We start from the raw sequence: 25,426 nt of genomic DNA, 5'->3' as shown, positions 1-25,426 counted from the left end.
ATATGGGCAACCCTCCCTCCTACTCCAGGGACGGCTTCCATGACAACAAAAACTTTCCTCAGTGTTTCTGTGACAACTAAGCTTGAATCTCCTGCGTTTTCCAGCAGCTGCTCAGGTGTTACCTGTTGGTAACACATCAGGTGTTCGTCACCGACAGTTTCCATTAAGGTTTCTCATCACACTTTCCTGGGTGGCCACCGAGGTGTTAGTGTGGAAGGAACACACACATCAATAACCTCAGTGACAGATTTAGATAGGATTTACTGCTCACTGTGTGGAGTGAAGCAATTTTACTCCCTAGATGAGCCCTAGCGAGAGTGGATTTGGTCCCTCAATGTCAAAGCCACAATTTCACTCCTTTTTTTTCCTTATCAGTTATGTCATTATGAAAATGCAGCGTACAAGGGTAGATGATAACAATCAAGTTTTGTGTACAGCAAAAAATGTCAAAAGACATTAATTTTGACTTATTAAAGTTGTCTGGAGTTCTCCTTTGAAGTTAAATTACATATTCGGGCTGCACTGTATGTCTTTAAAAAATCAACAATATGTATATGAATTGCATTTGTTAACAGTTCTGATAAAAGCATCCACCAATATTTACTACAAAGCATCAATTTGCCAGTCTGTTATCTGCCCCTGCAGTGGGACTCTGAGGGCAGTCAAGGATGTTGCCATACAGTGCTGCAGGGATGATGTACTTTTGTACGCCAACCCAGAATTTAGCATCACCCTGGTTCCCTCGACAAAAAGCCAATGGGAGTTTTACATTGGCTTTTTGATTTTTGCAGAGAATAAACTCTGACAAACACTTGCACATTTTGTTCAACGGGATAATCTTCACAAATGAACACCACTTATATGATTTTTGAAGCCTAGATATAATCGCCAGAAGTAAAAAGCTAATGTTAGACTATAAACGAACTGCAGCAGGGTCGCCTGACTTCAACGTCCCCACCATTAAACGTCCAACTTGATTGACATTTTGACAATGACATTTAGCGTTCCCCGACAATCTCATAGTCTCATTTAGCCACTTGTTAGAAAGCACCCTTTCTTAATACACATAAAAGCTTAAAGAAATCACGACTGGGGTATTTACTGATGTATTCTATGTTGTAGAATAAAAAGTGAAAATGTCTTGAGCTTGTGTTGAACACAGACCTTATTTGAGGCAAGAACTCATTCAAAAAACCACCAAAACTTTGGGGCAAAGGAACCAGAAAGGCTAAAATGCTTTAAATGTCCATGTTTTAGGACTCCTTCCTGCAGCACTCTGTTTTTAATGTTGCATGTCCTTCGAATTAAGAGTGATTCAGGCAGGCCTTCCTTCACTTCCTGAGGAAAACAACGCTATAAGGGATGGAGGCTGGCATGGCTTCATATGGCGAACAGACTGAAGTTTTCCTCCCAGCTAAGATGTGAGAGGGCAGCCAAGCTCACCCTGAAACCACCTGGCCCCGCGTGACAGTGGGGTGAGAGTCCCACAGCGAGGCCTGACGTGGCAATGCATCACACAGCTAGAGCTCACCCGAGGGGAACCACACTGGTGTCGGGCGAGGACAGCTGGAGGACAATGTGGGTGGGAGGACAAGTGATGAGAGGGGAGGGCAGGATAGATGGCTGCCAAAGGCACACAGGGTCAGACAGGAAGTGGCCACTTTTGCTTAGTTTCCCGTTAGGAAGAGCATGACGTGTCGCAGGGAGAGCATCAACAACACAGGTCCGGCTTTTTGGCAGAAGCAGGAAATACAGCAGTAAATTAAAGCAGAACTGGAGGCAGTGAGCAGAGTTTCAGGCTGTATGTTTTGAATAAAACTTCCCACGAGGGGGACCGCAGGACTCGTGTTGTTGTTGTTGTGGCCTCTGCTCTCTCCTCTCAAGGTCCCTGAGCAGAAGCTTGGACAGTCCCTACAAAAGAATGCAAATATTTAAAGAATAATTCTGTTTTTTTATAGTTTTGGCTGTAATTTCTATTAGTGACAACAACGTTTTAATTATTACGTTCACTGCTTTCGCCAGAAAGAAAAAAGCAGTCAGACAATTACACTCATTTTAAAGATACATTCAGGTTAGCCAAAATTATTTGAAAGAGAAAACAAAGGCAAACATTGTAAACATCCTAAAGTTTATAGACCGCTTCCGGGAATGGTTCACTATTTTAAGAAATAATTACACTTATTCATAGCACTGTCATGAAGCAAGCGCCACTCGACCGTGAAGGCTGCAAACAGGTGGAACAAAGTAAAAAAACAGCACCTCTTAAGCTCACTAGTGAACATGTTGCCTCTTGTTTGTTTAATCAATGCAGAAACAGAAACAGAAATTTGTGGTTTCACAGAACCCTGTGTGCAGCTTTTTCTTTGCAAACAGCTGCTAGTTGCTAGGCAGTCACTTTGCCAGCATGAGAGAGGTATCAATTTAATCGGCAGGAAAGCAAATCAGTGCATTTCCCCAATTGTTAAAGTATTCTTTCTTGTATGGGTGCACACTCTTTAGATTTTAGTACAAACAAGTCAATACAAAGTCAGTATAATCTCTGAGCTACACTGATAGCTACTTTACAACCTGCCCGGTCAACGGAGCACTCATGTTTATTTGTCCCATCAGACTTCATTTTAGTGATATCGCCATGTTCCCCGATGTCAGTAATTACTTTTGTGAGTACAATGTTATACTGATACAATGCATAATTATGAAAGAAAGGCCTGAATGTGGCCAAAATGATCCTTTTGTAAGCTATATGATGAGTTATGTCTGCTTTGTTCACAGTTGTATCATATGAAACCAAGTAAGGAGGCAGAGTTTGTGCCTCTCGTGTTACCATTTCATTCGGGTTCCAGAGTTAAGCATCAAATTTTCAGAGAAATCAATATTTATTTATGTTTGAAAAGTTTTTTAATTCAGATGTGTAGACGATCTAGATTGTGAGGACACTGTTGCTGTCATTGATCGTAGCCAGAAACATGCAGCCATGCTGAAAGTGTTGAACCTACTGCGCTCCTCAGGAGACACAGCCATAAAGCGTCATGTGGCTCGCCATCACGGAGCCTTCCACTGCTGCGCTAAAAGTACAGATAAAATTACTGACTTTCAGGAAATCAATTTGTGTTTTACTTTGAAATCCTTTGAGGGAAATCATTAATATTTTCATTACTATCATAAATCAGATGAGCAAGCTGTGAACAGGCACGGATGCAACTGGCAAAGAAAGTTGTGCATGGCTGACTGACCGAAGATGTGAGAGACACAGGCAGCTGGCTCACTGAGCAGTCATCTGTGTGTGTGTGTGTGTGTGTGTGTGTGTGTGTGTGTGTGTGTGTGTGTGTGTGTGTGTGTGTGTGGGTGGTTCTCAGCAGCTCTAAATGAAATTAGCCGTCAAGCCGAGTCCTTTAGCAGCCGTCTGCAGCAGTGACTCAAGGTCAGACTTGCTGATTCTGCTGATGCATTTTATTCTCTGGAGCCAGCACCAGGCTGCTGGATGAGGGGTTACCGCTGCCCACCAACTCCTCTACTCATTCCCACACCTATTCATCCTCTGCACACACTCCCATCCCTCCATTATCACCGTGGTCCTCCCTAGCATGAGGCATTTACCCGTTAAATTAGGTGGGGGAAGGAGGGGATGGCGGTCTCCAGCGGAGTGCCTGGATACCTTTGCTGACGTGTGGCGAGGAGATGGATTGGCTAAGGTGTCCTGATTTCCCACGTGACTTCTGTAATTGTGCTATAATGGAGGTGGGAGCCGTCAGTAGAGGGACAGAGGTACAAGCTACTGACTCCATGTCCCTCCCCTTCCTGTCACCATACGGAGCAGTAGAGTGCAGAATAAGCCAGCAGGGCATTGTGGGTATTCTGAAAGGCCATTCATGCAGTTTAATACACAATCAGAGCCTCTGAAGGTGAGGAATCTCTCTAGTGTGGGCACCGCCGCTTGTTGCGATCTATGTTTGCATTGCTCTTGAACTACCGCTCTAATGCTACAGTTTGCAACCATATTCCCTCAGGCAGGTGGTGGAGTGTTACGCCTCATCTCCATCAGTTGGTCGAGTTGCTGTCTCAACACTTGTTAGCTCACTTGGTGAGCCTGAAACTGAAGCAACATTAAAACTGCATCTTGCCTCAGGCTAATGTCACCAGTGATTAATCTGGTGATGCTTTTTCTTGTTGATCATTTACACGATTATTCTTTTGCTCCATTAATTGTCAAATATAATGACAAACCCTCATTAGAAGTTTTGATGTCATAAAATGCTGAAAACGTTCTTCATTTGTAAAACTGAACCCCGGAAATATCTGGCATTATTACACATTAAATTAGAATCGGCTTGTTTTCTGCCTATGAACTAATCAATTAATTCAAATAAAATAAAGGGATTTTTACAATTTTACACATGGTTTACATATTCCTTTTTTAAATCTTTATGGAAGTGACACACTAAATTGCTGGAGTACACTTTTAATGACTGAAACATTTATATTTCTGCGGTCAGTTAATTAACTACTATGATGCCACCAGAACATACACAATCTGCTGCTCTCTGTTCTTGTGCACATTAATCATTAGTGATCCACCTTAAGGCATAACAGGTGGAGTTAGTCATATACAGTTTAGTGATTGTCCTCATGTTCCCTCTCTCCTTTGCTCTTTGCTTTCAGGCACCATGAGACCAGTGCAGAGGAACTTCTACGAGCCCTCGTCTGCCCCAGGGAAAGGCGTGGTGTGGGAGTGGGAGAACGACAACGGTTCGTGGACGCCCTATGACATGGAGATCTGTGTGACCATCCAGAACGCCTACGAGAAGCAGCACCCCTGGCTGGACCTGACCTCTCTGGGCTTCTGCTACCTCATCGACTTCAACAGCATGTCTCAGACCAACAGGCAGAGCCAGCGCAAGAGACGTCTGCGGAGACGCATGGACCTGGCCTACCCGCTCATCATGGGCTCCATCCCCAAGTCGCAGTCCTGGCCCGTGGGAGCCAGTTCCGGCCAGCCCTGCTCCTGCCAGCAGTGCATCCTGGTCAACAGCACGAGAGCCGCCTCCAACGCTATTCTGGCCTCTCAGCGGCGTAAGCTCTACGGAGGGACAGCGGGCAACAATGGCGCCACAGGAACCCTCACTGTTGTGCGGCAGAGCAACACTTTTGCTGGGACCTCCCTCTGGTCTCCGACATCCGGCTCCTCCGGCACCAACAACAATAACATAAGTGTGGGAGGTGGGCAAGCCAAAGCTGAACAGGTGCAGTTGCCACTGTCCACTGCCAACTTCCCCTGTTCCCCCGTGATGCCATCTCTTTCATCCGCCCATGGCCACCACGCTCTCACCATCAACGGACAGAACAACCTGAACCGGCCGGGCACCCAGCGCATATCCATGGGTACAGCCAGAGGAGCCATCCCACCAGGGTAATGATGTTTGCAAACTCAATCATTGCATTCGCCTTGTTTTCTAATTTGAATACAGTGGAATCTGCAGTGGCCTGTTACTAGTTACAGAGCGGGTATAATGCTCGGATTTGCTTGCATTTACAGTTCAGCTGAGGCAATGGGTGGATATAAAAAGAGACAATCTCAGGTTCTGCCTGTCTGCTTCACAAAGCTTCAGCCTGCATGTGTCTGGTGTATTGTACTCTGTCATTTTTTGTCTTTCTCTACATCTCTCCGCTGATTTATGACAGCTCTCGTTAACGTGCTGACCAGTGGATCTGAGGAAAAAATCCTCTGGTCCAGCGGCGTCTCCTTTAACTGGGGAAAAAGAACGCCTCTCTTCCATATGTGTGCCCGCCATGGCTACAGCTCCATAATGAGCTTATGTTGGCCCCCAGCAGGCGTGAAATACTGCAGCTCTTCTAGATCATTCGGTTGCTTCTGCTTATAACTAATTTGCTACTACCACATGATGCTGTGGTTGTTGTGTCATGGGATGCGGAAAAAGTATGACGTCGCACGTGGATGATCTGGATCGGTGTGTGTATCTCGCACGTGTGTGTCTTTGTTTTATGGTGTGGGTGTGTATGAGGCAGGGTTCTGGTGTAGCTGTGGAAACCTATTTGCCATGGAGGCAGAGCTCCACTGGGGAAGAATGAATAATGGATCAAGGAAAAATGGGAGCTTCAGCAGAGCGCTCTGACCTCAGAGCAATTCAGCGAAAGGAGCCGAGGAAAAGAAGTGTGTCTGGCGTTGTAACCGATACTTCAGTCCCCTATCCTGCTTTCTTTTACTAAAATAAACCCACTCCTGATCTAATTTGATTCCATTTTGTTCTCACTGCTCATGGGGAGAGACACACTTACTGCATGTTTGAATAATACTGTCCTTCACCCAGGCACACATGCTTCTGCTTTCTGTGGCCTGATTTTGTGTAACTGAAAGGAAACGTATAGGGTCTGTGCTCATCACAGCAAGCCATGACCTTGTTTCATACAGAGAGCAGATGGGAAATGTTGTGTCTCTGTGCAAAGGTATATGTGACAAAGGAAAGCCAGGATAGGACGTTACTCTGGGACGTTTCCTCTGTATTTCAACAATTCAGTGAAAGCTCAGTTGCGCACTTTTCACCCCGCAGCACAAAGGGTTTTTGTGCGGAGACGGAGAGAGCGAGAGAGAGAGCGATACAGAGAAAGAGAGTGCACAAGAGGAAGAAACGGGGGGTGAGACAGAGTGCGCTGGTTCCCAGGCGAGTGGCTCGACATACAGGATGAGTGTGGTTAACATACACACAGCAGGACATGAGAACACATACACACACACACACACACACACACACACACACACACACACAATCACCCGAACTGAAATGTGAACTCCCTCGCATATTCCCACAAGCGTGTTACAGACAGATAACGGAGGAACCCACACAAAATCTAAAACATCAGATCTGTTTTTCACACACCTACACCCTAATAGAACTGGTGTTGGGTGCAAGGAAGGTATTAGGCACAGTGTGGCTTGTTTACATGAGTTTATGCTATTTCTGATTACAGGTCTGTTTCTGCTAGATTTATACAAAGAGGACTTTCAAAAAACAATAATCTGGCATGTGATTGATTTCATCTTTGCATAAGATAACACAGCACAGAATGTGTTTTTTGTATGACCTGTGTATCATTGATGATGAAGGCTGCAGGTGTGTGTGTGTGTGTGTGTGTGTGTGTGGGGGGGGTGTTGCTTCATGCATGTGTCTTACGAGCACAAATATTAGAAGTGGCACCATCTGCTGGATTGTGTCAACACATCAGTTTATCTTATTACTGAGCCAACACAGCCGCACTATATCCACCTGCCTTTACATGTTAACCTGCTATAAGCTGAAGACCTGTGCTCAGTGAGGCAAGGCCATGTATCGTGAATGCTACACCGTCATGATGCATATGTCAGGAATGGTGAGAAGCTACTGTGTCCTCAAGATTATTTTCATTATCGATAATTCTGCTGATTATTTTCTTGATTAATTGTTTGATTCACAAAGCAGCAGGAAATTGCAAAAAAAAAAGGTCCCAGAGATATTCAGTTTACAATGATATGAAACTGGTTTTCGGAGTGTTAAAGTAAAATATTCCACCCTGTCAGTAAATTCTCACCTATCATGTGTTGTCTAGACATGACGTGTGAACCACATTTTCTGAATATGTGAATCCTTGTGTTGATGTGATAATATGAGAGATGAGAAGTGATGATACTGAATTATCTGTCTGTTTAAGAATAAACAGACTGATAATTTTGTGGTTGTATGAACAGAGAAAAGACTTTCGCACGATCTCTGGGGATTTTTTTTTTCATTTTTTCAGTTCTTCTTTGTCAGTGAAACCACATCCTCTTCTGCCTTTTCTCAGAGTTAAGACCCTCACTGCTTGTTCTATGACAGAATAACTGTATTGCATTGCTTTGTGTGAATAGCCTTAAGGAAGATGAAAGGTAAGAAGAAGAAGAAGAAGAAGTCCAGTCTTCGTCAGCCAAAAAAAGAAAGCTTTTGAATAGATTGTGTTTTCGCGTGGACGCTGCCATCGGCCGTGTTACGAGCTCCTCGTGTTAAGACTGAGTTTCGTCTGGAGGGTTGAGTGTCGAGTGCACAGATCATTATCCCTCACTGGGCTGCCTCACTGCTCTGCTATGTCTCTCCCCATAAGATAAAAATGAATATTGAAATTATTGACTTAATCATGAGATCTCATCTGGACCAAACTGATGCAATTTGGAAATGCTTGGTGTCATTGTTGCTTATTCTCAGGGCAATTCAGGTGCTTTACCCACATTGTATCCCCCCAGTTGTAGCAGGGGGAAGGGTTTGCTGCTACCTCCTGCTACCCACATCAATATGCAATAAAGCACTCGTGGAGTTCTCTCCCTCCAACCCGCCTCTCACTGTCTTTATGGTGCATAATAAACAGATGAGGAGATATTAGTCCTCCGTCAGCACTTTCCTAACTAGGCCTAATGTGGTCTCTCTATTTGGGGAATCGCATCACTCTCAGTCTGATTGAGTCCTCAAGGCAGGCTGGAGGTTCCCTCAGGAAAGGACGGATGTTACTGAGTAGGAGTCGGAGGAGGGATAGCGACCCTCATGCCCTGACCTGACAAGGCCCGTAATTAATGTGGTGTTAATGGGTTAGGTATGAAGGGGCTGGATTTATCACTTAATTGCATTGGTTTTAGGTCAGAAATTACAGCATTAGATTTGAAAAATAGCGCCATAGGAAATTCTTTAGCACTGTCCTCAATCAAAGGTTTGGGCGGAGACAGGCATTTTTCTTTTTCTTTTTCTTTTTTTTCATGCAAGATGGACAGAGGGGAGCAAAGAAGTGAACAGGGGTCAGGAGGAAGAGAGAAATTAGAATTGGCAGGGCGAAAGAAATGCAGAGGTGACGAGGTTCAGTCTGGTTTGTTGAATGTGCCTCGTCAAAACTGGAGGGCTGGAACCGCAGTGCTGCGGTGGACAGGCGAAAAATCTGCGCTTGTTTACACTGATGATGAGGTATAATGGCTCAGAAGATCTGAGCCAACTGAGCCTATTGTTCAGGACACTGTCTGGATTCAGTTGTTTAGCATAGGGATTAGAGATTAGTACTGGCAAAGGATTTTGGTGCACTCCTACATTTTTCACAACAGTGAGGAGGGTTTTTTAAGATGCATGTGATTCGAGAGAAGGGGGGGGGGTAGCCACAGGAAAGAGTTAAAGCCAGAGTTAAACCCTGGAAGTCATCCAGCATTAGGGATTTTCAGCAGAGCGTGAAGAGGTGGCATGTGTCTTGAACCCCAGAGTTCAAGGCGCAGGCAGGACAGACAGGGTCAGTGTCTCCAGAGGTGCACATCTCTTAAAAAAAAAAAAAAACAAGTCAAGAGAAAAGAGCTTAGCCGTGTGCTGGATGAGATAGAGGGTGGCAGCTGCACACACAGGCTACAGGTTGACTGGCTGGTGAAGGGCGCAGCCTTGTATGAAAGCAGTTTCTGCAGTGCATAGATACGTACTTGCAAGCTTTATGAAAATAATGAGATAAAGCACAATGGAAACTAGCTTGCAAGATGTGGATCTATCCGTCTTTACAAGTTAAACCGCAAACGCAGTGTAGATAAGTGTGTCAGGTAGGTTCTTTCACTCTAACAGATAAAGATCAACAGTAACAGTTGGATTTTTTTTTTTTTGTTTTATTTTGGTATTTTTTGTTTTTGGTTGTGGAAGCGCTCATTGTGCAGCTGTTTCATCAACACATTTATTATGCAATACGCTCCCTGGCTGATAGTGAGATCTTTGGAAAGCAATAACGATGAAAAGCACTCCTAATTAATGTTATGTTACAGATCCTTGACAGATGCTCTGTACTGTATGCTTCTACGAGTGTGTAGTTTGTGCAAAATGTGCAGCCGGCGCACAATGAGATGGTGTTAAAGGCTCTTGTGGTGTGTCGTCCCGTTTTTTTTCGCCTAATGAGAATTATTTGTTTGATCACAGCACTCTCTGTGAACAACCTAAATTATACATGCACTCATAAAGGCGGGCGTCTTGTCCACAGTGTGTTTTGATTTGATTCAGGCCTAAGTGCATGTTTAAACCAAGGACGAACTCTCCCACTGGGCAGCACCCACAGGAATTTGTTTTTATTATTAAACTGTGCTGTTCTCGATCACTTTTTACTCTTGATATTCGTGTTTGTCACTTCCTCTGCCTCCCACATTTCCCGCAGTGAAAGCAAACACTGCCTTCATTTTCCAGATAGACAGAATAGCCTGCCAATCCCTGACCCAAACTGGTATTTTCACGGAGTGATGGGCAGCTGTCCGCCATGAAGTACACTGGTTAGTTTTTTGTTAGAAGCACAGACGGCAGCAGGTGAGTTCTATCCCTGTGCTGTGGTTGATGGTGTTGAATTGGCTCACTGTAGCTTGAAAAACAATCAAAATCAAACCCGTCTTGGTTTCACACCCTAGAATTCCACATTCCTGACTTAAAGAGTTTATCACAACTACACATCCCTGTACTTTTATTTGGACCCGCATCACCTTGCACACCACAGGAGTCAGCTCATCCCAGTCTCTGGTTCACTGGTGTGAGACACAGTCTCTATCAGAGATGCGATAGGACGCAGCCTCAGCCAGTGCCCGTGTCCTTTCGTGTTATTGCACTCAGCTTATTGAAGGGCTTCCCCTGGCTCAGGAACAGAGGCTCTCGCTAATATCAAAGCAGTCTCTTGATGCGGATTTGTGAAATGCCTGGGAGCTGCAGTGCCAGAGACCTCAGTCGCTTCATGGTCAAAGAGCACAGAGATTCAGAAGTACATGTGCAGGGGGGTGTGGGTGTGTGTGTGTGTGTGTGTGTGTGTGTGTGTGTGTATGTGTGTGTGGTTGATAAAGTGAGAAAACTAACAAGTGACTCAGTGAGCAGTGGCCCATTTACACCTGTTTTTTTTTTCATGTGACTTCTACCAACTATTTTTAAATTTTGCTACCCATATCCGCTTGATGTTTAACCCATTTAAAAGCAAACTCACCATCTTGACAACCATAGCTTTGTCCACAGTCGAATTAATCATGCCCTTTTGTTTATTGTATTTGATGTAGAGAAAGATGCCATCTTTAGTGCTAGGTTTAGAGAGGGAGATACATTAGCTGATGACTGTGGTTGCATGTATGTTTTGCATTTAAAAGGGTGTTGTCGTGTGGCCCAGGTTCAAATCCAGCCCGGTTCCTTTGCTGCATGTCGTCCCCTCTCTCTCCCCTGCATTTCCTGTCACATGTCTCTATCTAATAAAAGCAGAAAAGATATTGCTAGAATATGTCTAAGATTATCTCTTTAAGTGGGTTTAGCTCATTATAATTTTGACCACTAGTGTTGCCGTTGAGCAATTTTTTCATGAGCATGTCCCTGTTTTTTGTTCCTTGTGCACATGCATAAGGATACACATACTTAACACAGGCATAAGATAGTGACTGACACCATACACGTTATGCTGATTGCATACGACGACAATGCAAATATGTAGTGGGATGAAAATGGTAAAAAAAATGAACCGAGATTTACAAAATGATCAAAACACTCTGCTAAAACAATTTACAATATGAATATACTAATAGATAATTAAAGTTTGGCTAGCAACTAGTTAGCTAATATTATGACCATATTGAATTTTTTACACATTTTGATCTTAAAATATTAATCTTAAAAAGAAAAATATTAACAAACAGTCACCAATTAACACAACTAGCAGACACAGAGCAACATGATCATTCACGTGGAGGTGTGTTTTAGGCCAGCTGGCCAATGAAAGTCCAGTATTCTCTCTTTTAGCCCTGTTTTTGGTCTCTCCCAACTCCTGAGAAAAATATCTGGCTCTTAAGCTGCTAAATGCTAAACAACGTTCACCAGCTAGTTGCTAACTTTGTCTGTCTGCTGGGAGAGAATACAGAGAGTTCATCAGTGATTAAGACTTTTTCATTTAAAACAGTATTCTGACCCTAGAGTGCATTCATTTACAGAACCAATTGAAAGATGCTAACATAAGAAATACCACACATAGCGGCTTTAATCTGGATGCTCAAGATGCATGAAATGATTTGACTTGATGTTCTTTGGTTGTCCAGCTGTTTCACTTCCAGACCACATCTGGTGTGTTGCTTCTTTGCTGATGTGTGATGTGAGCTCTGCCGCTCTGTGGCCCCTGCTGTGGGATGCTGGTTGAGTCGAGGCTCCGGCCCTCCGAAAAGAGACTCACTGACTTGTGTGCTCATATTAATGCCCAAAGTGCTTTTGTCCGCTCTGCTCCACAGATCTTGAAGAGAGCGCAAGTCAACTGTCTTTGTTGTCTGTGTTTGCCATGAACTCCAGCCGCTCCAAATGTCATCCTGAATCAGGCTCTGCTGCAGTGCTTTGTACATGAGTCAAGCTGTCTGGTCCCATTGCAGTTGTCTCTGTCTCTGTGGCGAAGCACATGTGACACTTTAACTTGAGTGTTTTTCATGTCATGCAGAGCAGAACTAGCTTCTTAGTTCTCTCAGCTGTGGTGCACAATCAGGATAATTTACTGTCCATTTTAGAGGTCACCGGGCCATTTCAAGAATGTAAAAATATATATATTTAGCTTTACGAAAAGAACAAGAACAGACTGGTGCAACAAGAAGCATCCTCAGTCACATAGATGAGATGAGTGTTTTCAAATAATCTGTGTTTTCTGCAGCCTCTGTGTCTCCAAATGGCCAGTAGAGGAAGTGTTATGATGTGAGCAGGTCACTTTATTTTTTTATTATTACTTTATTTCGCTCTTTATTTCTTTCCTGTGTTAGCGTTCCTGCCCTCCCAGTGAAGAACCTGACTGGGTCTGGACCAGTGCACCCAGCGCTAGCAGGTCAGATAACATCTGCTGTGCAGAATCTGCTTAGAAATCAGCTAAAAATCAGTTTTGTTAAGAAAACTCCTGTTTTTGTTCAGAGTTAGATGTCTACTCTTATTTATCTAGAAAGACATTCACAATTGGTGTTTTTTCCCACTCCTCTATGTGTGTGTGTGTGTGCGTGTGCGCGTGTGGATGTGTGTGTTGTACATATGCATCAGGTATGACAGGTATCCTGATGTGCGCTGCAGGTCTACCCGTTTGCCTGACTCGGGCCCCCAAGCCTATACTGCACCCACCACCCATCAACAAGAGTGACATGAAGCCTGTGCCAGGGATCAATGGCATGCGCCGCAAAACCAAGAAAAAGCACCTGAGGAAAGGTAAGATGGAGGAGAGGAGAGGAGGAAATTATATGCAAATAAAGAAGTGGAAATGCTAGCAAATCTATTTTTACTGTGTTAATGAATAAATGGGAAATGCACTGAGGAGAGGAACAGACCAACCACTGACAGTCAGCAGACTCTCTCTCTCCTGCCAAGCTTTGCAGGATGTTTTCATGTCAGCTGTCTGTAAGTGTTGTTGAGTGTGAAACCAAAACCAAAGCTCTTTTTGTTGTGATCAAGTGTCCCTAATTGTTATTCAAATGCCTCCCATTTAAGCTCCATAAGGGTGTTACAATAAATCCAACCTCACTCAGCTCAGCGTTGCTGATAATTAGTTAAGGAAGCATTCCTGTACGTTTGTAACGGGTCCTATAAAATGTAATGATGATGGTTTCAGATTTATGAGTAAATGCAGTGAAACTAACAATTTATAGATGTTACACCACATGCAGATCGACAGAGGCAGTTGTAAGGAAAGTAATTAACAAGGGACTGTTGTACTGAGCTGGTCTGAGAGGAGAGCTGGTGTTTATTTGGGCGGCTCTGGGCTTGAGTAAGTGCTGGTCGATGGAAGCCGTGGAAACCACCGGCCTCCCAAGAGAGTCCTTGTCCTAATTGATCAGTGAGGCTGCTGGGTTTCCATCCCTGCACCACACTTGTCCTCTCAGTCAGCCCTTCAGAGCTCTCCATTACTGTGCACACAGACTTAGTTGTGCAGAGATGATGTGGTAACAATTAATTTTAAAGGTCTCATTATTTCCTATAATTTCCTAGGAAAGACCTGATATCTGACTAAATTCATAGGAATGTTTCTGCAAAAGAAAAGATAATTTGGTACTAATTATAGGGAAAATAGAGACGGTGTTCAATTGGTACACTTGGAATTCCAGTTAATTGGTAGCGTAACCAAGAGCCTGTCTACAGGATTGAAATTGAAGAATAAAGTTTCCAAGACCATAGTTTCCAAGTATTTATTTGGGTTTAACTGGAGCAATTCTTTAATTCACGGAAAATCCTCTGAACTCAATACAACTAACTAAAGCCAAACAAGACCTCGAGTCTACAGTCATGCTAGCCGCTCTATGTGTCACACTTGCTGATGACAGCACAGGTAGGGTCGACCCACATGCAGACTCACACATAGGCAGGCTGATTCAGTGAAGTGGGTCTAATGGATGAAAAAACAGGCTTGCAGGCAGACAGGTACTCAGGCAGGTAGACACAGACAATAGGTTACTAAAACGCATGTAGCAGGCACATAGGAGACCGCAAAGGAACAAAAACAGATGAACCGACAAGGAGCTGGTGACAAGGGCAGGTTTAAATAGTGGCTGAGGTGACTGGGAACAGGTGTGTGAGTGGGCAGGGAAGCTCAGGTGGTTGAAGATAAGGAACAAACTGAGCAGGTGGGTGTGGAGACAGGAAGAAAGTCATGGGTGCATCTGGTGCGTGGATGGAAAATGGCAGGTGTGAGATAAAGGGAGAAAGATCGTGACACTATGAGGCTTTACTTAGGCTTTGAGCTAAATGCTAACATGGTCAAAATTACAATACAACATGGTGTTATTTAGCAGGTAACCTTGTCCACCATCTTAGTTTAGCATGCTAACAGCACATTGCTTATTAACACGAAAGGAAAAAGTCACCAAATCTATCCACTAGAGACCATGAACATCTGTAGCAAATTATTAATACCCATCCAATAGCTGTGGAGACATTTCATCAAAAACCACAAATGTCAACTTCTTGGTGGTGATAGAGAAAAATTCATGGGATCAGCAAAAATTTCCATATTTAAGTCTGGATCAAGATGGTAGATCCACTGACAGATCAACATTGCTATCACTTAAGCCGTGCTAGTAGCATTTGGCCAAAAACTCGAACCCTGTCTCTATTTTCCCCTTTAATTGGAGCCAAATCACATTGTTCTTTCAGGAAAACCCTTTGGAAATGATGAGGAAATAATGTTTAAAAGGCGCTATCATGGACGCTGTAGATTGAGGAACGAGGCAGCAACCTGTTTGCGCCGTCTGCAGAAAGAGCATGAACTCAGGCCTAGTGGAGGCCTGTGAGGGGAATGGAGATGTGGTTTCACTCATGCAAGTAGATTAGGGCTTATCCTGCTCTGCTCTCTGTACAGAAAAAGGTCAGAGAGGTTTTTGATCCGGCTAATGAAGCCATCAAATAGCAATAGCAGAAAATACATAATTGAGTCTCTCCTGTCTTTCTCCTTGTATTTTTTTCGGTTTTCTCTCCTCCCTCTCTGCCTTCCCCACGCTTTATACCTTAACTTTTTTTTTATGCTCAGTCAGGCAGTCTCTCCACTGCGTTCCCTCCCTCTGTTCTGTTCGCTGGCTGTCCCTCAAATGAACAAACAAAGGCTCCAGGGAAAAAAGAGGTTGCCTGTAAGCGTATTAGGGGTGTAAGCTGTGGGTGTGCTCTCAGCCATGCTAGCCTGGTTGCACACGGGGATTATCAGAGAGTGTGGGGATGGCTGGTTGTTATGTGCCAGTTTGAAGGTGACCTCTTCAACATCACAGACACGCAAACTATAATCACATGCACACTCACACATTTTTATTGTGGAAAAAAAATGGCAGCGAGACCACAGTGGCTGACGAAAGGGATGAAAGTTTGTCATCCATCAAGATCTAGCTGTTATTCTCTTGTGTTCAAATGACAAGCACATGCCATCCAGTGGTCCATCTTGGGTTGTTTTTCATATTTACTTGTAATATGTAGGTGTAAGTAAGTGGCAAGTTTGGCTTTTCTTTGACGGTCATCTCATCTCTGTTTTATTTTATGACAAGGGAAAAACCCAGAGGATGTTGTGCGAAGATACACAGAGAGGATTAAAGTGGTGCCAGATGAGGTAAGAAAAAAGACACAAAAAAGTATGCAGGACTTAAAAAGTTTTGCGCCCACCAAGACTTGTCTGTCACCACTTCCTAACCAAGTGTGAAACTCTTCATAAATACACAATCATCGAGAATGATGGCTGAAGTGTTTTGGTTGGCTATTCCAGGACTGTACCATCTGCATGGAGAGGCTGGTCATGTCGTCAGGCTATGAAGGCGTCCTGCAGCACAAAGGCATCAAGCCAGAGCTGGTAGGCAAGCTTGGCAAGTGTGGGCACATGTACCATCTGCTGTGCCTGGTGGCCATGTACAACAATGGCAATAAGGTGGGTAAAAGCTTCTGAGCCAGACATTGTTATGATGTCACTCTAGGCTCAAATTATAAACTTGTGATGTCTTACAGCTTGACTGGGTTGCACGGCCTTGGCAGATGATCAGGCCCTTCGTATTGTTGTACACAGATGGGGAGCTTACATAGTCTTGTCAGATCAGTCATGTCAGTCTTGAAAGCACAATGTGTTGTTGAAATCATCATAGATTCTGTTCTCTTCAATTCACTTACAGTAAATACAAATGTGCTTCCTGTTTATGCAGAAGAGTCAAGTATAGGCGTATTTAATCAGCAAGCATTAGTTTACTATTAACAACAACAGCCCATCTGATAATACTTAATCAATTTATCAATGACAATTAAAAGGCCACCTCACACAAATAATATAAAAACAAATTTCTCTATCACATTTAGTGGTATCTGGCCATGTAGATAGTTTTGTATTTAGTTTTCCTGGTTTTGAAATGTTCTTCTGCCCCCAACTCCCTGTCAATAGTTTTCTTTGGGACAATTTTTTTCAGTGGAAAGTCAGAGTAACCATTGTTATTGGAAAGACGCTTCTTAAAACTGTAATAATGGATCCTAGGGTCAGTGGAAATAAGACGTATTACTACAACACTGACAGATTATCACCTTGGAAAAGGGAACATTGATTTTATTCATCAAAGTTTGTTTACAGGCCTTGTAAAGTGCTACTGTATATGTGAAAAAAGTTATATAAAGCCTTACGTGGCTCCAGAGGAAGCTGTATGAAATTGCCTCAGTCTGCGTTGGTTTGGTCTGAAGTTTGAAAATGAAACAAACCTGAGGGCGAGGAGTGAGAAAGAAGTGAACTTACCAGAACTCTGCATCCCGCTCTTCATCTCTGATTGAGGCTCATTGCTCAAGGCTACAGTAGCCACTACGAGCACAACAACTGATGTTGTGGGAAATGTAGGTGACAGGTTTTGCTAGGGGAGGAAAAAAAAAAATGGCATGAAATAAAAAAAAAACTCAGATTCTGCTGCATCGATTTTTATCCTTTTTTGTAACTGTGCTGTGCTAAATTTGTTAAGTTTTTTTTTCATAACTGAGAAATGTAAGTCCAGTATTCACCCTCCTTTTCGCTGTTTTGGTCACCACCAACTCTGGCTCTTTAGCTGCTAAGTTCTCTTGCTAGTTTCGGTCTTTGTCTGCAGTGTGGAGAGGGCTGTTAGCTTACAGTGGGTCTATTTTGAAAGCAGCTGCCTGCTGCGGCCTAAAACAACACAATGAGAGCAGTGAGACTGAACTAAAACATTACAATTGCGGGCCAGACAGTAACAGGCCAAACAAAGATCTGTAAAGCGGTGGGGGGCTCACTATGATTGCCCCCTTTCATATTGGACAGACTCATTTGACCCATTGTAAATACAAACTTACTGATAGGGGCTTTTATTCAAGTCTTCATAGCTTCAAACACCATAAACTTTATATTTTTCATGACCATTTATTGGGATAAAGGCAGAAATGTCATAAAAGATTATCTCAAACAAAACTATAACTGTCTGCATGGCTAGATGTTACTAGAGGTAAGTGAAATCTTTTAGCCCTTTAATGCAATGCAAAACTTATCTAAGTAATCATTGTCAGATGCATCTTATTGTGTCATTAATGCGATGCAAATCTGTTTATTTTTTTCCTTCAAACTAGGATGGCAGTCTTCAGTGCCCAACATGCAAAACCATCTATGGGGAGAAAACGGGCACTCAGCCTCCTGGGAAGATGGAATACCACGTCATCCCCCACTGCCTGCCCGGCTACCCAGACTCCAAGACCATCCGAATCGTCTACGACATTCCTGCCGGGATCCAGGTCAGAACGGTCTCACTTCACTACATCTACCATGCTGCTCTTGTGGCCTGATCCACTGTCTCTCCTTCTCTAAATCTGTGCCCTCTCTACAACTGCTGCCGCTTATCTGCTTAAGTCTGATGGACGGTTATTTGTGCAGGAAGGCGAGGTGTTGGGGGTGTGTGAGTCACTGACGAAACAGCATTCTCAGGGATCACACAGTGGTTCTGAGCAAAGACAGACTATTCAGGATCTGAAATATGTGAGAGATATTATGACCATATAAGGTCATTTTCATCATCTTTTCATTTGCTTTTTTAGAGTCATTTATATAGATAAATAAAACCGAGCTTAATCCAATAAAGGTTGCTTCAAATTTACGCCACATGTGCCGTGGAGAGGAGAGGGTGTTTTGCAGTCTGGTTTTGTGTTGGTGGAGATGAGAGTGCTATATTATTACATATTTTAATAGAGTCAATAAACTGACCCTTTTCCACCAGTAGAGCAGGCTTATTCTCCCAGGGGGAAGAGTATACTGGGGGGGAGGGGGGTCACCTGACCATGCAGGTCAGCACAGCAGCACAGCAACACTATTGTCAGTGAGCATTACTGTAGGTCTCCTGCCTCTATTTTCCTCTCATTCCTCAGTCCACATTATACATCCTAACAGTTTTAGCCAGGTTTAAAAAGGTACAGCAGGGTAGTGGGCTTGATGGACAACAGCAAAATAACATTGGGATGTGTTGATTGGTTACAAAGCCCCTTTTCAAGGTTCAGTATTTAACGATGTAATAGGATATTTACAGAAGCATATCTCTCCAATGATTTTTGACAAAGGGTCATTGCAAGCAACATGAAGAGTAAAGCTCTCCCTGTGGTTGCTGTTGACATTTCTCCCACAATGAAGTCATAATTGGAAGAGAAGCAGTCGTAACATTTGTTTTTGTTCTTGACCTTTCCTCCAGACCAATGAGCACCCCAACCCCGGGAAGAAGTTCAGTGCGCGAGGGTTCCCTCGACACTGCTACCTCCCTGACAACGAGAAAGGCAGGAAGGTAAGCGCTCACGCCTCTCTCCCGGAAAACAGTGAGCTGGTGAGAAAGTTAAAAACATGCTGGGAGTTTCTTAATTCAAAGAGGAAGATTTCTCACTGTCTCTGCAGTCTGTGCTGCACGAACTGTTTGTGCTTTGAAAGATTTTGCTTGCTGATTTTGTAATCAAGGCTGTTTTACCACTGACGTTTTGTCACTGGACCATGACTGTTTTGGTTTGCTGTCATAGGAAATCATATCATTAAATGGATTAAAGTAACACAATCATGTATTACTTTCTGTAAGCAATGGTAAAATGTTTATATACTACATCTACAATTACCACAAAATCGGCTGTTAAAGCTTTGTTTACCTTCAGGAACAGGAACTGTGATGCCCAGCATTATTGTATTTCTTCATTTCAGTGAAATAAAATGTCCTTCCACAGACTTCTACTTTCTCTGACACAAATAAACTGGATGACTCAACTTCGGTCTGATGTTCACATATTTGTTTCATTATTTTTACTTGTGTAACCCGAGTTCTCAGAGTAGCACATATGAGATGTCTAACCAGTCAACAGTGAGGCATCGAAACAATGAAAGACATTATGAAACACTAACATTATTATAAATTACTATCGACATTACTCACCCAGATGTGCTTCATACCTTCTAGTCCTGCATGTGGGTTGTTGCTTCCTTCTTGCGGTAGAGAGATTGTCATAACCCGTCCTTCCTCTCTTTTTTTTTTTCTTTTTTTTTTTTTTTTGTCTCCAGGTCCTGAAGCTTCTGATCATGGCCTGGGACCGACGCCTCATCTTCACCATCGGCACGTCCAGCACCACGGGTGAGTCGGACACAGTGGTGTGGAACGAGATTCATCACAAGACAGAATTCGGCTCCAACCTGACCGGCCACGGCTACCCCGACCCCAATTACCTGGACAACGTCCTGACAGAGCTGTCGGCCCAGGGGGTCGGCGAGGACAACCTGAAGGACTGATGGCCGGCTGAGCTGGTGCACAGGAACACAACCCTACCATGCCCCACCATCTCCCAGAGAACAGGGACACTGCATGACGGGCCAACATGCAGCCGACAACTCTTTACTCCAACATAAAAACAAAAATATCCGACAGAAGTGGTGGCACGAGAGCAACGGAGGCAGAAAAGATGACCTGATTATGATCAACATTTTGATTTGTATAAGCTAAGACCCCCCTCCACACGCCCCCACCCCTCCGTGCTGTCTCTTGATCTCTTGATCCATGCCTTGAGCATGTTGTGTTGATGCCAAATTTTCTCAGAGGTTTGAGGAATGTAAAGAAAAGGTGTGGTTTCTGTCTTGATGTTGGCTGCAGGTCAATGGTATTTAACCCCTTTTAGATTCAAACTAAAGCTGTTCCTCTGCACTTGGAGTAAAATGACGAGGGGCCACAACTATACAAAGGCATCTTTGTAAATGCTGAACTCCAGAATGCATGGCCCAGACTAACGCTGCATAATGAATGTTGAGCGAATATCTGCGATGGGGTGAGCTGTCAATGGATCAGTTGCTGTTTGATATTGTGATGATATATTTAAGAGAATTTCAGCTTTACGAGTTAATCAAAATGAATTGATTGTTTGCTTCCTCCTTTTACTCTTAATAATGAATCGTGACCCTGCAACGAGTGGTCGCACTTGGTTTTGTGATTTGAAGGAGAGGATTTTGACTCTGGTGATGTCATTGTAAGGCTGCACTGGACGTTTCCCACCTCTGACACTACAGATCAGTTGTTCTGTAAAGTGGAAGTGTGTGATGTAGTGCATGAAGTGGATTCCAGAGAGCTATGAAATATTAGTGTTTGGTAATAAATGTATGTTGTATGGTTAACCTTGTGGACTGTCTATGAGAGGAGACATGAAATAGATAAAACAAGCATCTCACCGTTCAGTTTGACGCTTGTTGCGAGGTGTTGTAGCTTGAAAGGCTGCGGTTGTGGAGCGGGATTTGCTGCGCTCTCAAGGTTAAACTCATTTGTTTAGTTGACACATGGATGATGCTGACCTTCGTGAATATAAAGCCCACATTATTATTCTCCCCGTTGGAGTAAACCTAGGCATTGGCGTGATCCATTATGCTGACCAAACATGAGCGGTGAGTGTGTGATTGAGTGCTCTGAGGCATTAATACGCTGGCTTCAAGTCTGTGAGGGGAACAGCTGAAAAAACGCGTCTCACAGACGGACGGTCCCCTTTCAAACACCAACAGTTTTTCCCGTGGAGATCCACCTTGTGGCGCCACTCCTGCTCGCCTGCAAACTACAAGTCTCTCATGAGCTTGTTTGCTGTGAGGCGGTGCGCTGGGCTCTACTGCTTGTATAGTGAGCAGTGAAACATTTCATGTCCTGCGTGAGCTCACTCCGAGTTGTTCGGGCCGATCCTGATGTATGGCCTTGCTTCAACAACTCTCCTCTTCCTCCACCTACTCAGCAGCAGAGCATGTCATTCTAGGAACCATGCAAATGTTGGTCTAGTTTGTGGTTCACTGGGAAATGCCCCCCCCCACCCCACCCCCAGATTTTATGCCTGTGAGCTGAAGACTTTTTGAAGGTCCTTGGTGGAGATCTTGTGATGTTTCTTTACTCTGAGATAAAAGATAAGCCAGTGCTGCATAATTCTCCATAAATATATCTGATCAATTTTAATGAGCGGGGGTGTTGATGTTGGGTTTATCGTGTGGGCGCCCAGCTGTGGGCTTGATTTTGGAGTGAATCATAGTCTTCCATAGCACTTTGAGGCAACAGTTTTGTTTAATCAGTTGTTTAATTTTTAGGAAAATGTCTTAAATTGCAACTAAATCTGTCTTTTTTAAGTTGATGTTTATAAACTGGCTTGCAATGCTTTGAAAAATATATATATGATATACATTTGCAGATGTGATATACCTTTAAATTCAAGCTCATTTTGAGTCAATGGTGTAAGTTTAATTTATTTTTATACTCTTCTATATAGAAAATATAAAGACTGGCCCACATATCTATACACAGGCACATATTAACATGAATACATAAAATCTGGCAAAATCTGTCAGTATGTCAGGGACTGTTGAAATATGTATGACATGTTATGGACGTCTTATATTACAAGTAGTCTTAGCGTATGCTGCTGTCGTTACCTTAATGTAGAATCTGTGTAGTTGATCTCCTGTGGGACTCCAATAAATACAGTAAATGTGTCTTTATTATTGGTGGGGGAGCCTTAGCAGCATGAAGATGGCCGCCCCCTCCCCCCGAATGGGCCATTTCTCTTTTTCTACTTGTCCAGAACATGGGAATGGATGCAGTCAGCAGGTTTTTTGTTTTTTGTTTTTTTCAGTCAGAAGATGAAAACAACCTGGGTCAAATATTATCTGCAAATATTCATAGTTTGTTTTAGTAACTGAAGCAACAGATTGGTGGGGTTCGACTCAAATCAGCAGGTGGTTTTTTTGATCAGCTTCACTATGTTGTTACATCAACACACAGTCAAAGTTGTTTTCGAAAAGTGTGAACTGCTGTGGTTCTTTAACATGACTTTTTTTTTTCATGTTGTGGATTTTCGCCGCTCATTATCCATGTAAATTCCACCGCTGGACGTTTAGTGCACTCCATGTTGATTCGTCTCAAACAGCCAGTGTCTGAACGTAGCGAGTTCTTTATGTTGCTACTTTACCCCAGCTCCAAATTAATGAGGATGTTGCTTCATAACAGCTGGGTGTCTAAATAAGCAACTGTTTGCTGTCAAGTCCACCCTGTCAATTTTTTTAATAGGTAGTGATAGGTCAATGTTGTGTTTTTTTTTTTTTTCGTAAAGCTTATTTATTTATTTGATAGGGGCAATGCAATTTAACATAGTTTCAAAGCAGGGTATGAAACTGTGTGTTGCACAGAGAGTTTATAGCCATTGCTAATTCTCGACATGTGTAATGGAATCAAAACTGTCAATAGCAAAAACAGCACAAAAAAGACAACACAATTGATAATACCCTACAATTAGCTAAAAACATACACAACAATAGTCTAAATAGAGACAACAACAGCACAAGAAGCTACAAGTAGTCAACACAAAAAACAACTCTGGATACAACTATCACAACTTGTTTCCACTGCGCCCTAGTGGCCAAAAACATCAGTTCATGCAGTGCACAACTACTTTTCTGTTTAGTTTTTCAGTTTTTTTTTTTTTCTCTCTCGCCTTTCTGGCACCTACACAAGCTAAAACAAACCACTAAAAGTATTTGCGAGTGTGATTTTGACTCAGGTGTTGAAAACAGTCATTGTTTAGCCTGTTCCATTTCCTGTTTTTCTCCTTCACACCTTTTTGACATCCTTTATAAAGTGGGACGGCAAGAGAGGATGCTTCCGATCTATCAGGGAATTTCTTCCATGTTGACTGAATTACTAGAGAAATCCAAATGTTTGCTTCTTCGACTTTTTCTTTCCACGTCCCGGTCTTGTAGTTTGAACGATGCAGGCCCTTTAGACTTTTCAGGTGTGTACAGACTTATATGGGAATGACGAATTTAAAAAAAAAAAAAGAAAAAAAAAAGGTATTTGTCTGATTAAGGAAGAGAGAGATGGTGTTTATGCAATTTACTATTTTTAAGATCTAATACATGATTTCTGTGTAGCAAGAAGGCTGGCTTATGGTTTAACAGATGTTTTCTTTGTAGGGGTGCTGCCTCCTTGTTTCTAAACAAAGGGGTTGCGATCTGAGGATGTTCACATGCTATGTATTAGAAAACATATATTTTTGATGTCTTTTTTTTGAATGATGATTGTCTCTAAAAGAACTATTACATAACATTTTGCTGTATTACTATTATTAAAACTCATTCCATACTATTTTCCATTTGATTAGAAGTGGGATGAAGGACGAAATTACTTTTTATCCTCACATATGAAGTATTTACAGTTGTACTCTCTCGTAGTGTCCACTGCAAACTGTACTTCTCTCTCTAAATGATACCCTAACATTGTGTGTGGCTATACTGTTTGTTTGTGTCTGTTTGTCTGTGCGAGTGTGTGTGAGTGTGTGCCGAGCAAGTGTCTAGTAGACGAAGCTTAGGTTCATGTCCTTTAAAGATACAGTAATGTTCTCCTAGAGGTGCATGTTAACCAAACTGTGAGCAAGTTTATTGACAATGTGTAGCTTTTTTTGTGTATGAAAACATCATAGCTACTCTAGAAACATCACCTAGGTCTTCTGGTGATTTAGCACTGTGGTTTTGAATCTTACTCCAGTTAGTTAGGAAGGATTTTTTTCCTCAATCAGATTTGATTTATCTGGATGGGGACGAGACAGCGTTTGGCCGCTCTCCCCACTCTTTTGAAAACGTGTAAAACATCTGAATGTTTTGCATTTTAAGTGCCCATTTTAATTGACATCTTCAAATCATGATTTGTGTGGTTTGATTTCTCTGAAGTGGTGTCTACATATTGCTATTTAAAATGGTTCACAACGAGCAACTGAGATAAACAAAAAGTAAGATATAAAGAGACATTGATTAAACTATAAAGGGCTTCTTAATCTATTGGTCTTTATTGAATTGTGATGACCTTGTTGCATGTTTGTGTGTTTCTTGTGGAAAAATAAATGTGCCCCCGACGGGTAGTTTGTTTGACCTTTTGTCACCTTGGCTCTTCCTGTTTTTGTTTCCCACTCCTTCATTCAGCTCCACCATTTCCTTCTCCCTGGGCAGCTGCTCTGCGCCTTGTTATATGGATATAAATGAGCTTTGCTTGAGCTGTGGAGTGCAGCAGAAACACTTCTCACTGCCAGTAAATTTGTTTTATGGTCATTTTTTGTCAGTGGCTTCTGTATGTTGGTGCTGTGGCTGAAGAGCTGTGGTGGGCGCATACTAAAGCAGCCTGTTCACCGAGCTTCCCCTTCAGCACACCCCTCTTCCTTCCAGCACTGACCCAGCAGCTCAGGGGTCAGTCTCCTCTGAATTCTGGTACCTAACCCCCAACACCACACCCACCACCCCACCTTGCTCTGCCTCCTCTCATCACTCACCTTTCATCCCTAATGAGAGAGCCAGGGAGACTGTGCTGCATCACTGCAGGTAGGTCTGTTCTCATTAGCATTTAAATAAGGCCGGGAGGAGGAACAAATGCAAACATTGTTTGTGTGGCACGATTTAACATTAGATTGTGACTCCT

The 25,426-nt window shown here is 42.9% G+C and overlaps 1 protein-coding gene and 1 long non-coding RNA gene across 3 annotated transcripts in view; one reads left to right on the top strand and one right to left on the bottom strand.

Moving 5' to 3' along the window:
* Positions 1-24,885, top strand: part of dtx1 (deltex 1, E3 ubiquitin ligase) — a 45,419-nt gene extending 20,534 nt beyond the window's left edge. Inside the window, exons 3-10 of one of the 2 annotated variants that reach the window (XM_087170315.1) lie at positions 4,660-5,407; positions 12,773-12,834; positions 13,041-13,202; positions 16,016-16,077; positions 16,231-16,389; positions 18,066-18,227; positions 19,172-19,300; positions 20,017-24,885. In XM_087170315.1, coding sequence (XP_087026441.1) covers positions 4,660-5,407; positions 12,773-12,834; positions 13,041-13,202; positions 16,016-16,077; positions 16,231-16,389; positions 18,066-18,227; positions 19,172-19,300; positions 20,017-20,241 — 1,709 coding nt within the window. In that variant the 3' untranslated portion in view covers positions 20,242-24,885. The remainder of the gene's footprint in view (positions 1-4,659; positions 5,408-12,772; positions 12,835-13,040; positions 13,203-16,015; positions 16,078-16,230; positions 16,390-18,065; positions 18,228-19,171; positions 19,301-20,016) is intronic. The other variant, XM_023394135.2, reaches the window with a different exon arrangement.
* LOC147817542 (uncharacterized) lies at positions 1,096-17,333 on the bottom strand. Its single transcript, XR_015436277.1, has 2 exons — positions 17,233-17,333; positions 1,096-1,911 (listed from the first exon to the last, which is right to left on the bottom strand). It is a non-coding gene; the product is annotated as an uncharacterized LOC147817542 (long non-coding RNA).
* Positions 24,886-25,426: the final 541 nt, after the last annotated feature.

This window comes from Seriola lalandi, unplaced genomic scaffold (genome assembly GCF_002814215.2).
Source record: "Seriola lalandi dorsalis isolate HSWRI2012SDOR001 ecotype SW California unplaced genomic scaffold, Sedor1 jcf7180002054945, whole genome shotgun sequence".
NCBI classification, from domain to species: domain Eukaryota; kingdom Metazoa; phylum Chordata; class Actinopteri; order Carangiformes; family Carangidae; genus Seriola; species Seriola lalandi.
Note: the sequence above shows the minus strand (reverse complement) of the source record. Positions and strands in the feature narration are given on the sequence as shown.